Raw genomic sequence first — 14718 nt, forward strand, 5'->3', positions numbered from 1 at the left:
CCCCTCACCTTCAGTGGCACAGGTAATTATGCAGCAATGGGTGAGTTTAGGGTTGATCTTGTTAGATCTCTAAAGATGGGTGGAATGGTATTCCTCATCTCCCCTAAGCAGCTGGTGACCTGTGGCGCACTTTTTCTTTCATTGCCCTGACGAAGCTGCTTGGCACCTTGTTCTTGCTGGCTCACATAACTCAGAGGCACCGAAGCAAACCCGTTGTTCCACCGTCGCCATGGGGATGGGACTACACACAGAGTGCCACCTGGTCTCCGCCCTGCCGGTGACTCATGGAGTGGGGAGGAGTGGAGTGGGGTGGGCTGGGCAGGGGAGGCCACGCCCTCGGGGAGCTGCTCTCACCTGGAGCCTTGCCCAGGTGAGTGAGAGAGCGAGAGAGGGGAAAGGCGGGCGGAGCCGCATAGACAGGCTAAAAGCCGACAGAGGAAAAACGGGGAGGCAGACTGTGGAGAAAGCATCAAGGGAAAAGGGATAAGGGAGGGGGAGGGAAAGGTATTCTACTTTAAAAGTTACTTAGAGAAGAATAAAAACTTCTTTGCCACAAACTTTACACCTGTATTTCACACTTTTTTTTAAAAAAAAACACACACACAGCAAACTTTATACATTTTTTTTTTACATGTGCACCCAAACTTCACACAATTTTTACACTTTTTTTCCTACAGGTAGAGAGAAACTTTACACTCTTTTCACATTAGCACAGAAACTGTACACCCAGTTTCACATAGACGCAGAAGCTTTAGACATTTCTTTGACACGTACGTGGAAACTTCACACAGAATTTTTTTTGGGGCCCAGCACCCACCCTCCCTCCCCTCCCTCCCCTGGAGGTGTTCTCCCATAAAAAGCTCAGGCGTCACTTTCCACCCGTTCAGTTCAAGTGGAGTCGAGATCCCAGGCAAATGGCAGCGGCTCCGAGAGCAGCCCTTCTGCTCACCTCCTTCCTCCTGGTAAGAATTTTCATTCACTTTCTTCTCAAAAGGATGTTATTGGGGGGGGGGGGGGGGGGAAATCAGGGGTTGCTTATGTTTTTGTTTTGCCTTCACTATAAGCTGTTGGAAATTTGTGAACGAGCGCTCTTAATTCTATTAATTATCAATCTAAAATTATTTACCAGCGAAGGGTGATTGTTTTAGTTTGAACTTTAAGGGAGACAGTAACTCTTTAACAGTTTTTTAGCTGCCTTTATTTAATATTTTAAATGATAGGGGCTTTTATTTTTAAAGTGAAAATCAGCGAATGATTCGGTCTTGCTTATTTTTTTTTGATTTAAGATTACTTCGGATCAATACATTTTAAAATAAAACTGAACCGAGCAAACTCCACTTGAGATTTAACCAGGCATTCATGCACTTAATTAACTGCTGATTTGTGCTCTTCTTTGTCGCCTTGTGTCTTCTAGTTTTGTTTCCAAAAACAATAGGCTTCATTCGTTAAAATTTATAAAAAGCACATTTTCGTAACAGCATAAATTCATCTTAAAGGGCAGTACAGTTGAATTTCTTTCAAGAGACTATGTAGCACCCTTGAGTGCCTCACTCACTTAAAATTTCAAATTTTATTTACAATATTCGTTTGCATTATTTTCCTATATATAGATTGTTCAAAGTACATTTCAATGCGTGTGAAGTAGTTTTTTTTTGACCATCTGGACTGGCTCTGCCTGTGTAATTTTGTTTTGTAAAGCCATTCGTTAAATACCCCTGCCAACCTGCTGTGACTCTTTGCCCAGTTTTAAGATTTAGTTGGAGGATGCGATCCTGACAAAGTTTTTGTTTGATGCCTGTTTAGAAAGAAAACCAAGCATGAGATGTAATTTTTGTCTCTGTTAAAATTAGAATTTACAACTGTTGTAATATCCCATGATATCAGTATTTTTCTGCTTTTTGTTTCACTTGGCCTGTGAAAGGACACTATATTCATTAGATAAAAGCACTTCGCTCTGAAGAAGGGTCAGACAGACTCGAAACGTTAACTCTGCTTTTCTCTCTACAGATAATGTCAGACCTGCTGCATTTTTCCAGCATTTTCTGTTTTTTCTCCCTAGAGCAATTAAAGCTTCATTTTTAAAAAAAACCCAGATATAATTCTCTGAATCACAAGGAAGTTTTCTGTAGTTTGTTTTAGTTTCTGCCCTGGTTGCTATGTAAAATATTGTGCATTTAGGTGCCTTTTTGATATTCACAACATTTTATTGTTGGATGCTATTAATACAGACATATGGTTTTCCTGTGAAGCATATGGTTTACTTGATGATATAAGTGTTGGGGCTACTTAAATAGACAACTAGAATTTATAATTGTCTTGTGTCTGTGACATAATGCAATGGATCTTGGCCCCTTGATATTCCTGTTGCTTGATATTTGGCGATTTTTGTTTTCTGTACGTATTGATGCTAAGGGCTGGATTTTCTTTCGGGTTTCAAAAACCCCAACAACAGGACCGAGTGGGGGTCCTGAGCTGGCATTTACTGGCAGCAAGGCTGGTGACGCAGTCTTCCTCCTAATTGGCCGCAGTTTCTGGAGCCTTGGCAGACCTTGGCTGGAATAGGCCGAGGCAGATCAGCCATCACAGGTGTCCTCAGTTGCAGAGGCAGCCCTCAGAGGATGCCAGCCACCCCCCCCCCAGAGGAGTTGTTTGGGCCACGCGCGGACTTTTTATGTCAGTGGCCTGGTTGCTGGGGCTTGGGAGACTCTGGCCCTGGTGGCCTCCTGCAGTGAGTCTGCCTCCGTTGAGCTGGTGCCCTCCGCGTGGTGTGTGTGTGGGATGAGTGCTTTACCCGGTGGGCAAATGCCAGCGTACCACCCCCACCCCACCTCACCCTGGGAAACATCTCGAGCGGTGAGAATTCACTTAGGGAGCCATCCTGATGTGACTTACCCCCCCCCCCACCCGCCCCCAATCTCTACAGGGCCAGGATAATCCAGCACTTCGTATAAACTTCTAGTTAGAATAATTTCTCAATCAAAAATACTAACACATTTTCTCGAAGTTTCGATTCTTTGTTCAAACGTAGTAATGTCACTGGAGTGTGACCCTGAGGCCCAGGCGAATGAGTTTCAAATCCCACCATGGTAGCTGGTGGAATTTTAAATTAATAAAACCTGGATGTAATATAAAGTAAGGGTGACCGTGAATCTATCATTGATTGTTGTTTTTATAAAAAAAAACCCATCTGGTTCACTTGATGTCCTTTAGGGAAGAAATGAGTATTTGATTTTGTGTAGTTATTTTTTTTTGCAAACTTACTTGTTCTTAAATTTAATGTTGTTTACGTTTTAACATTTTTAAAAGGTATTTTGATGAGGCGAGGCAACTTCCTGGTAGTAAATTTTGCTTCTTTGAGAAATACAATTTAGGTTTAAGATGTTGCTGCTAATATTTCCTCCTTTTAAATTGAATGCAAATACTTGAATTTTTAAAAAAAAAAAAAATTGCCCCTGTAATTCTAGGCCAATCCTACGCTATGATGGACAGTAGCACCATCCCTTTCAATATTCAAACTCCCGATGGTGTGTCCGTTTTTAATTATTCATTCGTGGGATGTAAGCTGCTATTCCGATTCGAATTGAGGTACTGCTGCCATAATGCACAGCGCTCACCACTGTATGACCACAGTGCCATATCGGCACTTCGTTCATGGGGATGTGGGTTAACATTTACTTGACCCACCACAATTGCCTTTGAGAAGATGCCACCTTGACTACAATGCTGATGTCCTTTGTTTGCTCAAAATAGGAACAGGAGTAAGCCATTTCAACTCTGTGAACCTGTTCAATCATTTAATTTGATCACGGCTGATCAGTCCCTCTAATTAAATTACTTTTTATGGCTCCATATTCCTTGGTACCTTTAACAACGATCGATCGATTTCTGTCTTGAAAATATCAACTGACCCCAAGTTCGCAGCATTTTGGGGGAGCATGTTCCAGATTCACAGTATCTTCACAGAACAGGAGAAGGCCATTTGGCCCATCGAGTCTGCGCTGGCTCACTGAAAGAGCATTCCACCTAGTCCTGTACCCTGCCTTATCCTCGTAACCTTGCACATTCTGTCTTTTTTCAGGTAGCAATCCAACTCCCTTTTGAACACCTCGATCGAACCTGCCTCCAGCACCACCCTTTCAGGAAGTTTGTTCCAGACTCCAAACACCCTCTGAGTGAAAAAGATTTCCTCACACCACCTTTACTCCTTTGCCAATTATTTTGAACCTGTGCCCTCTAGTTCTTGATGTTCCCTTGAGTGGGAATAGTTTCTCACTATTTACCCCGTCAGATACCCCTCAAGATCTTGAACACTTCTATCAAGTCTCCTCTCAGCCTTCTTTTCTCCAAGAAAACCAGTCCCAACCTCTCCAATCGATCCCAGTACCCTTTTACGTGTGGAAAAGTTACTTTCTGATTCACTGCTAAATGGACATTGTTACCATCCTTGTAGAGACTGATAACTTTTAAAAGGAGAATGAATTCCCACAAGAATTACACAAGATTTCACTTTTTTAAAGACCTTTTACTGTAACAAGCCAAATAAACAGTAATGTATCAGTTGCTTACAAAATAAACTACAGAAAAGGTATCCCCCTTGAACTTATTAACATAACAGAAAAACCCACACCACACGTGCATCATACTGCACTCTCTGTGGACATGTAGTCTTTAGTTTAAAGGCCAGCTCCCCCTGGGGTGAACAGGATCCCTTCTCCCTGATTTGCCAAGTCCAATCTTGCAGTGTTCCTTTTAAACCGAGTTCTCTTCACACAGCCCTTTGAGTATAAATGAGAGGACTCTCCATTGTACTGTTCTGTCTGATGATTTGGTAAGCTCTAACTCTTCACAATCCTTGTTTCCTCGAAGATGGGTTCGATCCTCGCCAGCCCGCACTGGATGGTTAACCCAAAAGCAGCCCAATTCTTTTGCTTGGCAAATTTTGAAAAAAATTCATTTATGGGATGTGGGCTTCGCTGGCTGGGTCAGCATTTATTGCCCATCCCTAGTTTGCCCTTGAGAAGGTGGAGGTGAGCTGCCTTCTTGAACCGCTGCAGTCCATGGGGTGTAGGTCCAGGATTTTGACCCAGTGACAGTGAAGGAACGGTGATATATTTCCAAGTCAGGATGATAAGTGACTTGGAGGGGAACTTCCAGGTGGAGGTTTTCCCATCTATCTGCTGCCCTTGTCCTTCTAAATGGCAGTGGTTGTGAGTTTGGAAGGTGCTGTCGAAGGAGCCTTGGTGAGCCTATTTTGGTTATCTCTTTCCAACTCCTTGGCCTGAGTGACTGAGTCAGTGAGAGTGCAGCAGTAAGGCCAGCTGTCATCTGTCTTTGTGTCCGCGTGTTAAAGCTTGCTCCCAACTTTGAATAAGTTTTGGCCTGGCCCCCCTGACCCCATGGCAACTAGGTTCAGGGAGATGGTGGGGCAGTGGTAATGTCACTCTGTTAATCCAGGGCCCAGGGTTCAAATCCCACCATGGCAGCTGACAGAATTTGCATTTAAATTCAATTAATAATCTGGAATTGAAAAGCTAGCCTCAGTAATGATGACCATGAAACCATTGTCAATTGTTGTTAAAAAAAAAACCCCATCTGGTTCATTAATGTCCCTTCAGGGAAGGAAATCTGCTGCCTTTACTTGGCCTGGCCTATGTGTGACTTCAGATCCACAGCGATGTGGTTGACTCTTAGCTGCCCTCTGAAATGGCATGGCAAGCCTTTCAGTTCAAGGGCAGTTAGGGGTGGACGAGAAATGCTGGCCTTGCCAGTGACAACCACAACCCATGAAAGAAGTTTGCGGTCTCACAGGCTTCTTGCTGGGATGAGTGCAGCCCAACTTCACACCATTTCCCTCTCACCATTCCTGTTTTAACTTAAATTAAAAGAGTCTAAAACATAACTGTGTTATAAAGCCTCACGTTCGTAACCACATACTATAATTATAGATTGACACATCTGAGGAAATACTTTCTTCTTTATATTTACTCTATTGAAAATTTCCACGATGTTATTGGAATCTTTAGATCATCACTCCGCCTCCTGTCAAAAATAAAATCTTCCATAATCTTGGGAATGCACGCTAAGTTTGTGCAACTGGTCTTAGTGTAACCCTTGTTAAGCCCCGGTATCATTCTTGCAAGACTGTGCTGTACCCCATTTGAGGCTAGCACATCTTTGAGCCTGTGTCCAGAATCGAACATAGTACCTTGACTGGGCCTGACCAGAGGAACATTGAAACAGCAAGGGCAGCAGGCCACTGGAGCATTAGCACCGCCAAATGACCCTTCAAATTGCACGCTATCCTGATTTTAAAAAAAATTTAGAATAAAATCACTTGTTCGGCCGAAGTCGTGGAAGCCCATTCCCTCACAGCACCGTTGCGCGTACCTTCACGTAGGCTGCAGCTTCTCGGGTAGTCCGAGGAGGGCAGTAAATGTTGGCGTAACCAGCAATACCCACGCCCTGTGAGTGAAGAAAACAAGATACTTCCTCACGTTTGTAATCCAGGCACCTTGAGGTAAAAGCTAACATTCAGTTGGCCTTTTGGGGATTTACCGTTTGTCCTGGCCTTTGGTGATTAATGTCCATCTGCGCCGCAATATTCTCATTTATAATTTACCTACAAATGGGTATGTAATCAGTGCAAACTAAAAATTGTGTTGCACATTTTGCTCTGCAATCGTCAGCAAAACCTGCACGTGTTGTATTATTCCTGGGCAGTGGTCAGGACAGTAACTTTGAAATGGTTCACCTTCTGGCTTTCCCCATCCCTTGGCACTTGAAATTGGTCATAAAATTCTCTCACTCTTTAAACAGGTGAAACGTTAACATGGGAGAAAACAGTTAAACCATAATTGTAAGATTGTGAAAACATTTTGACTGGATTCGCTGAAGGTTGGTCAGCGTACCAACTTGAATCTGAAGTTTTGGGGCTATGAGGGGTGCGGTGACTCACCAATAGGCCAACCGTCTGCTTGAAGGCTATAACTAATATAAAAAGGAGAGATTAGACTTACTTAAACCATCAGTCATTGTGAGGGCGTTGGAATCTTTTTAAATTTGCCAGGTGTTCCTTAATAAAAGTTTATTTAAAACCCAAAAATTCCAGCTTTAATCACGGATGCATAAATCAGGAGCAAAACTGTGGCACATTCAGCAGAACAATATATCTCTCGTTACTCTCCCAAAAAAGAACAAATTGTAGCATTTAGGTTGAAAACTATATTCAGTAGCTTTCCTAGCAGTCAGCACTCTTCTCGTGTGGTATAAATTGTTGTTCCCTTTACTGTTGGTTTTCCTTGAGAGCTGTCCTGATGAGTGCAAGACACAGAACTTCGGATAGCATGTCTCTCCTTTATTCAGCAATACTCTTGTAGAAAAATTAGATTAGTGTTTTGAGTATGAGCTCATCAGAGCTGAAGATGAGGCACCCTTTAATATGGCTCAAGAAAAGACAAGGGCTGGGGTGGGGGAAAGACGGAGAGCGAGACAAGACGACAAAGTGTTGCAAACTCTTGATTCCCCACTATTGCAAAATGATTAGAGGAGCAAGAGAAGGCCCTTTAGTGAAGGGAAGAGGTGGTGGATTAGTGTTATTAGCACTGGGCTAGTCCAGAGACCCTGGGTAATTCTCTGGGTTTGAATCCTGCCACAGCAGATGGTGAAATTTGAATCCAATAAAAATCTGGAATTAAAAGTCTAATGATGACCATGAAACCATTGTCGATTGTTGTAAAAACCCATCTGGTTCACTAATGTCCTTTAGGGAAGGAAATCTGCTGTCCTTACCAGGCTTGGCCTACATGTGACTCCAGACCCACAGCAATGTGGTTGACTCTTAATTGCCCTTGTTCAGAGGATGGGCAATAAATGCTGGCCTAGTCAGTGACACCCCAATCTCATGAACAAATTTTTTTTTAAAAAGTCTTTCGATCCTGTATTGTTGAAATACAAGAGGGTAAAAACTGCTGGGTGAGATGCAAAGAATATTTTCCCAAAGTAATTAAAACAATTTAAATAAAACAAAATGTTGTGAAACTGGCCCATGGTAACGAAAGATGCAAGCATTTAAAGAGGTGTGCAGGTAATATGAAATAAAACAAAAAAACTCCAAGACGTGTGCACAGATGCCTGATGAGGGAAAATGCAGGCTATTTATGATGATGAATCCACATGGCAAAAGCAATATGCATCCACCTGAGGAGTGACTCAATGGAGGTGATAATGAAAGAGCTGGATAGGTTAGATGTAGAGGAGATGCTTGCATTTGCACGAGAGACCATAACTCGGGGCCAATAACATAACATAGTCACTAATACATCTAGCTGGGAATTCAGGAGAGACATCTTTGCCCAGAGAGTGGTGAGAATGTGGAACTCATTGCCGCAGGGAGCGGTTGAGGTGACGAGCGTCTGTGCAGTTAAAGCTAGAAAAACATATTAGGGAGAGAGGAATAGAAAGATATTCTGACAGGGTGGGAGGAAGAGGCTCTTGTGATGTATAAACACAGGCATGGACCTGAGAAGACAGTTTCTGTGCTGTAATGTAATGCCTCCCTTGCAGACCAGGCTGGAGGGAGCTGAATGGCCTCCTCCTGTTCCTGTGTAACCTCTCATGTGCAGATGGACCCTCCTTGCATCCCTACTCCAAAGAAAATAGAGGAGCTTAAAATCTGAGGTTTATAATTCCGTGTTTATACAAAGGGGCTGCAGAGCACCTAGGAGGAAGATTTAAATCCTGTTTTGTAGCCTGTGGTGAACTTGGTTGGTCAGAGTGGGAAGCCAATGGTCAAAACTCAGTCCGAGCTCCATTGCTGCCTTCAGCTCGTGGTTCCAAAACCTGTTTTGGTGACCTCACTGGGGGTCATGACCCGCAGTTTGGAAATCCCTGGAGTAGAGTTAATGTGGCAAGCCTCAGCTCACACTTCATGACTCCTACCCTGAAATGTGAGTAATTTGGAAGAAAGGCAGTGTAAATTGCCATCTCTTGTTTGTTTGCTTGAGTTCTGGGCAGCAAGCAGGACAAGGTCAAGGTCAATGACCCAGATAATGCACCAGCTATGTTTGCAATGTAATATGGCTGGTACGGGTGGCTGGATGTCGAAATGGTGACATAGTAGATAAAGGTATCATGGAGAGTGTGATTCACCACCCCCTCCCCCTCCCGAAAGGGAAAAGAAAGAGAGTGACGTAGGAATGTTAATTTGGAAAAGCTGGGAAATGATCTGGTGGGTGAAAGCCTTTTTGAGTGAGTGTAGTCATAGGAAATGGGATAGACGCAATAAGGGCTCTGTCTGGCACAGCTGAGGTGGAGGCGGGTGGTACAAATGTTGGCTGAGGTAAAATGACGTTTCAGAAGTTCTGCTTCAGAAGTAGTCATGGGGACAGGGGAGGAAAATGGAGCCTTTACATAAAGTAGTGTGTCATGCAGCATAATGTAATTAGTTGTGGAAACCTGTGGACTTAGTAGTTTGGAGGGACTGAAGCAAATGTTCAAATGCCTACCAGGGTACTTTTTATCTGAATTTTGGGATTGCTTTTTTATTTTTTTTATTCGTTCATGGGATGTGGGCGTCACTGGCTAGGTGAACATTTATTGCCCATCCTTAATTGCCCTTGAGAAGGTGGTGGTGAGCTGCCCCCTTGAACCGCTGCAGTCCATGTGGTGCAGCTACACCCACAGTGCTGTTAGGAAGGGAGTTGCAGGATTTTGACCCATCGACAGTGAAGGGTATGATGTTGAGTAACTAAGATGGGATGATGTCTGGGGAGGCAAGGTCTTGGGTTGACACTCTGGGAAATGGGTAGTGATCCACATGTGCCAAGGATCCGTAGAGAGGCAAAAGGATGAATAATATCGTTGGGATTGGAATTGAGGGATTTGGTGCTTTTACATTTTCCGCGCAAAAGGTAAAGTAAGGGGAGTGAAGAAACTAAGGTGGCTGCTGTTGCATCATCAGCTATGGAGGAGACATCTGCTGGGCAAAACAGGGGAATGGGATACAGGAGGGTCCAAGAAGGATGGCGATGGCAAGAAGAAAGGGGAGCCAAACAGGAGCCTCTGCATCATGTTGGGTTTGTTAAGGAAGGATCTTAGGATCATCACTCTGAGGCTAGATAATTGAAAGTGACATGTTCAGTCCCATGAAGGGGTTCTTTTACTCCCCAGTTACTTTCAATGAAGGATCACTTCTGTAATGTTAATTTATCTTTGCAGTTTACAGATGCTGACCAGACATCATGTCTTCAGAATTTTCCCTTTCTGTTTGATTTCCAGCATTTTTGTCTTTGTTCACTTTTTAAAAATATGATATCAAATATTTAATTCATGTAAAAACAATGGTGCATTGATCCTTGTATTTTATTCCCACGTTTCCCAATGCAGCACTTGAGAGTGCTTAAGTAAATTTTGAAACTAAATTTAATTTCATTGGATTATAAAATATATTCTTTTTTTTTTTAGATTCTCTCAGGCTTTGGAGATACTTGTATCAGCAAATCTATTGACGTAAATGTGCCGAGTCAGGAGATTAAAAAAAATCAAGTGATTTCGAAAGGTAATACAACTAACTTCTTGCACATCTGTTTTTCATCGCTCCGTCACTTGCAGCTGTGCTTGCAGCAGCCCTAAGATCTGGAATCACCTCCTTAAACCCCTCCACCCCTCGATCTGTCCTCCTTTTTAAAAACCTTACCTCTTTGAGCTTTCAGTCACTTATCGTAATATCCCCTTATGTGTCTCAGCGTCAAATTTAGTTTAATAACGCAGCTCCAGTGAAGCCCCGTGGGGTGGTTGGCTGTGTTAAAAGGGTGCTTTGTAACTGCAAATTATTGCTGTTGTTGCTGTGGCAAGGATGGGAATGGGGAAACATGGTGTCCTAATGAATTTGGTGGAGTTTGAAACTCCCTGGGTCTCTCCTGAGTCGTTGTTGTTCGTTCTCTTTCTGCCTCTTCCATTTTACTGGGGGGGGGGGGGTGGGAGGGGGTTGCCACAATGCTGGTTGATCATCCTTCCCCATCTCCTCTTTGTCAGTCACCCACTCCTTTTCCAACCCCGCCAGGTTTAAGTCTCTTGCCGCACCATTTGGTCGTGCCCTGCCTTTCTTTTTAAAAGTCCTTTCGTGGGATGTGGGTGTCGCTGGGCTAGGCCAGCCTTCATTGCCCATCCCTAATTACCCCCCTGAGAAGGCAGCGGTGAGCTGCCCTCTTGAATCGTTGCAGTCCATGTAGCCCTTTTTTCCTCCTGGCAGTCCCAGCTCCGTCACTCGCTTCACCACATGTCATCATTTACCCCGCTCCACCCCCACAGCCGATGACCGTGCCATTTCGATCCCTTGGCGGCTACTTTTCCTTCGATGGTCCCACGGTTCTCACTGACCCCTCTGGTTCTTGATCTTTGTCCTTTCTCGTCACTCCACGCTGGTGCAGGGAAACCAGCGTTACGGGTGCCCCCCCCAGCCTGGATAAATAGGGAGGGCTTGCAGCAAGAGGGGATATCCCCGTTGTATAACCGCCTGCCAAAGCCAAATTATCGCGTGAATTGAAATGGCGGCCAGGCCTTTCCAAGCATCATCTTTTTTTAAACAACAACAACAATCCTCTTTTTTATTTTTAAAGAAAAAAGAGTCCAGGAAAGAAGTATTGTAATTTGAGGAAGCTTAACTCAAATAACCTAATGAAATGCTTTTACTGTGACGTGCAAAATTTTGGGATTTGATTCAAGAGGGAAGAGGGGCTGGGTTAAAAATTCCTTCTTGGGTGTAAAGGTAAGCAAGAGCCTAAAAATAACAAAAGAAAAATCTTGGTGAATTCGGCTTGCTTTTTGCCTGAGCATGTTCTTGAGCTGAGAATTTTGCTTTCGCGGGTAAAGAGATAGTAGAAATTTGACAGTTACCACTCGGCAGTCCCATCATGAATTAGCAAGGATTCTGGAAATCCAGTGTGGTTACTTTCTCAATGTCAATTTAATCGTTTTCCCTTCTTTCCTTCTGAAAGGGCTGACTAGTGCAGTTGTACAAAAGCTATGAGTTCGAGCTCTTGTCTTGATCCTACTTGCCTCATTCTTATTTTCAAATTCCTCCATCTCCTCCCCTCCCCCAACTCTAAATCTCCTCCAGCCCAACAACCCTCTTAAGATATCTGCACGTGTTTAATTCTGGCCTCTTGAGTATCCCCGATTTTAATCACGGCACCATTAGCGGCTGCACCTTCAGTGGCCTGGGCCCTGAGGTCTGTGATTTCCCCTCTACCTCACTCTCCACATTTTAAGACACACTCCTTAAAACCTACCTCTTTGACAACATTTTTGGTCATCTGTCCGTTTGCCTCCTTTATGAGGTTTGGTAGCAAGATTTGTTCTGTAATACCCCTGTGAAGAGCCTTATGTTTTATGTTAAAGGCAATATATAGGCGTAAGCTGTTGACTGATTTGTGTGACTCTAAATAGTGATTATAGGTAAGAAAGCTATCTTCTTACTGGCAGGATTCTCTGGATATAATGGGCGTCAGCCAGTCCACTCTCATTGGACATGAGTCTTGTTGCCAGCCCAGCATTCGAAAGATGTAGCTTTGATTTTCTGTTCTGTGGGGTTGCACTGGGGGAGGTGGGGATGAATTTGCTTTGCTCTGGTCTGGCACGAATACCCCATCGGATGCCAAGCCAGTATGTGGAGGCTTGAACTCTCGTCTCTGCTCAAGGGACTTTTAAAGCAATGATTCAGCAAGATTAACGTTATGTATCCGCATAGGCTGAATTGTATGGGGTGTTGCAGTCCCTGTCTCTCCTGGGTACCGTGTTAATTGCTTTAAGGTGAGGCTTCTGCCCCCACCTTGGGAGGAAGTCCCGCCTGTGAGAGCTCCCAAGCATTCGGATGGCTGACGACACTGCAATCCCAGCTGGGAGGGGATGACGGGCAGTCCCACCACTCGGAAAAGCCCAGTTAAGTCCGGGGGGGGGGAGTCTCGGTGAGTGGCGGGTGGGGGTGGCAGTGGTGGAGGCCGTGTGGACCAGGTTTAGGAGGCCAGCGGCGAAGATTAAAGGGGGTTTGACACTTTGGGGGAGCTCTCTAATATGGTCCGATGGAGGCCACCCCTCTCTTGTTTTGACACCGGTCCGAGCTGCCTGGACACCTGTGTGGTGTGGGCCTCCCCCTTGTAGCGGGTAAAATACTGGTGTTGGGATGAGACCCTTAAGTGTCCATTAAAGACCTCAGTTGGCCCAAGGCTGGGCAGACCACCTGTCTGGCCATCTAAAATTTCAGTCAGGTCTTGGGAAGGCCACTTGCTGGATCTTAGAAGTGGCCCCTGCAATCACCTTCAAACCTGCCAGTGGGGGAGTATAAAATCCAGCTGTGTGAATCTTAAGACTCCCAAGGCTCAGTGGGTAGCATGCGCACCTCTTGAGTTGGAGGAACATGGGGTCATGTTGCATGTTCATCACCCATGACTATTGCTTGTCATCCACACACCAGCTGAAGGCATAATTAACTTTGCCTCTTGGCCTGTTCTCTCTTCTTCATGCTTTCCCTACCCATATCTATTTTACTTGAGGACTATACCCTAACTCAGCTGTACACACATGAAATGATTTGTAGACTTCTGTTCTCCCTAATTTTTTTTAGTTACTGTCCCATTAATTTTGAAAATGTGTCCATTGATCCCAGTCTCGCTCTATGCCTTTCACCTTTTTAGCTGTAAGTTAGATTTGGTATTGTTACTGTTTAACTACATTGTGCACTGTGGTGAAAGATACTTCAAGGAATAGCCTTTAGATGCATCATAAACAGTGAAATATTGAATTAAAAATGACCATTTTTTTCTGTCCTAAATTTTTTTTTATACAGTGGATTTAGAATGTTGTCACAAAGACACGTTACAAATCAGCACTGATGACCCAGATTTTGCTGTGAAGCTTGATGGCTCCTTGTATGCAACTCACGATCTCCACATTGGTCAACAACGGACCTTTGACATTGAACTGCAAGGTCCAGTGACACCCGTGCCGTGCACCATTCGTGTCCGATTGCTGTTTCAACCGGATCCACAGGTGAGCAACTTCCTCCTTTCAACCCCTGCCACCACTGACCATTCTGGTCAGTCATGCTCATACAAACATTCGCACCAGGAGCAGGAGCAGGAGTAGGCCACTCGGCCCCTCGAACATGCTCCTCGTTCAGTAAGATCACGGCTGATCTGAATGTGACCTCAATCTCAGAATTCAGAAACGGTTAAGTAACTCAAAGCATTTAGCCTTAGATTTCAAGAGACTGAAACTCCCGTCTTCACTTCCGGGGCTTATACTGCAATAATTCTGTGTTGATATTTTTCATATCCGAGTCATAAACATGCCGTGTCATCTGTTGCTTAGTGGGTGGTGCTCTTGCTTCTGAGTCAGGAGTTCTCTGGAGTCGAGTCCCACAGTCTGGCTCTCCAGGGTAGAACTGAGTGAGTGCCGCACTGTCTGAGGTGCTGTCATTCAGATGAAACGTTAAACCAAAATTCCATCTGTCCCCCTCGGGTGGGTATAAAAAGACCTCATGGTACACACCTGTAGGATAGAAGAGTTCTCTCTGGTGTCCTTGTCAATGCATGTCCCCTCAACTAACACCAATTTGTTTATGGGAGGGAAAGAAAAAATTAATTCAATGCTGTGGGGTGTGTGGCTTTAGCTGTGTGAAAATTAGTAGCTGTATTTCCTGCACTTTTTTTTTACTCTTTAATT

At 44.2% G+C, this 14718-nt stretch overlaps 1 protein-coding gene across 2 annotated transcripts in view; it reads left to right on the forward strand.

The window, feature by feature from the left end:
* The first annotated feature begins 807 nt into the window (after positions 1–807).
* Positions 808–14718, forward strand: part of LOC121279305 (desmocollin-3-like) — a 30343-nt gene continuing 16432 nt past the window's right edge. For both annotated transcript variants that reach the window (XM_041190444.1, XM_041190445.1), the window contains exons 1-3: positions 808–962; positions 10462–10555; positions 13841–14043. In XM_041190444.1, the coding sequence (XP_041046378.1) occupies positions 915–962; positions 10462–10555; positions 13841–14043 (345 nt within the window). In that variant the 5' untranslated portion in view covers positions 808–914. The remainder of the gene's footprint in view (positions 963–10461; positions 10556–13840; positions 14044–14718) is intronic.

The sequence above is a fragment of the Carcharodon carcharias genome, chromosome 6 (assembly GCF_017639515.1).
Source record: "Carcharodon carcharias isolate sCarCar2 chromosome 6, sCarCar2.pri, whole genome shotgun sequence".
In the NCBI taxonomy this organism is placed as follows: Eukaryota; Metazoa; Chordata; class Chondrichthyes; order Lamniformes; family Lamnidae; genus Carcharodon; species Carcharodon carcharias.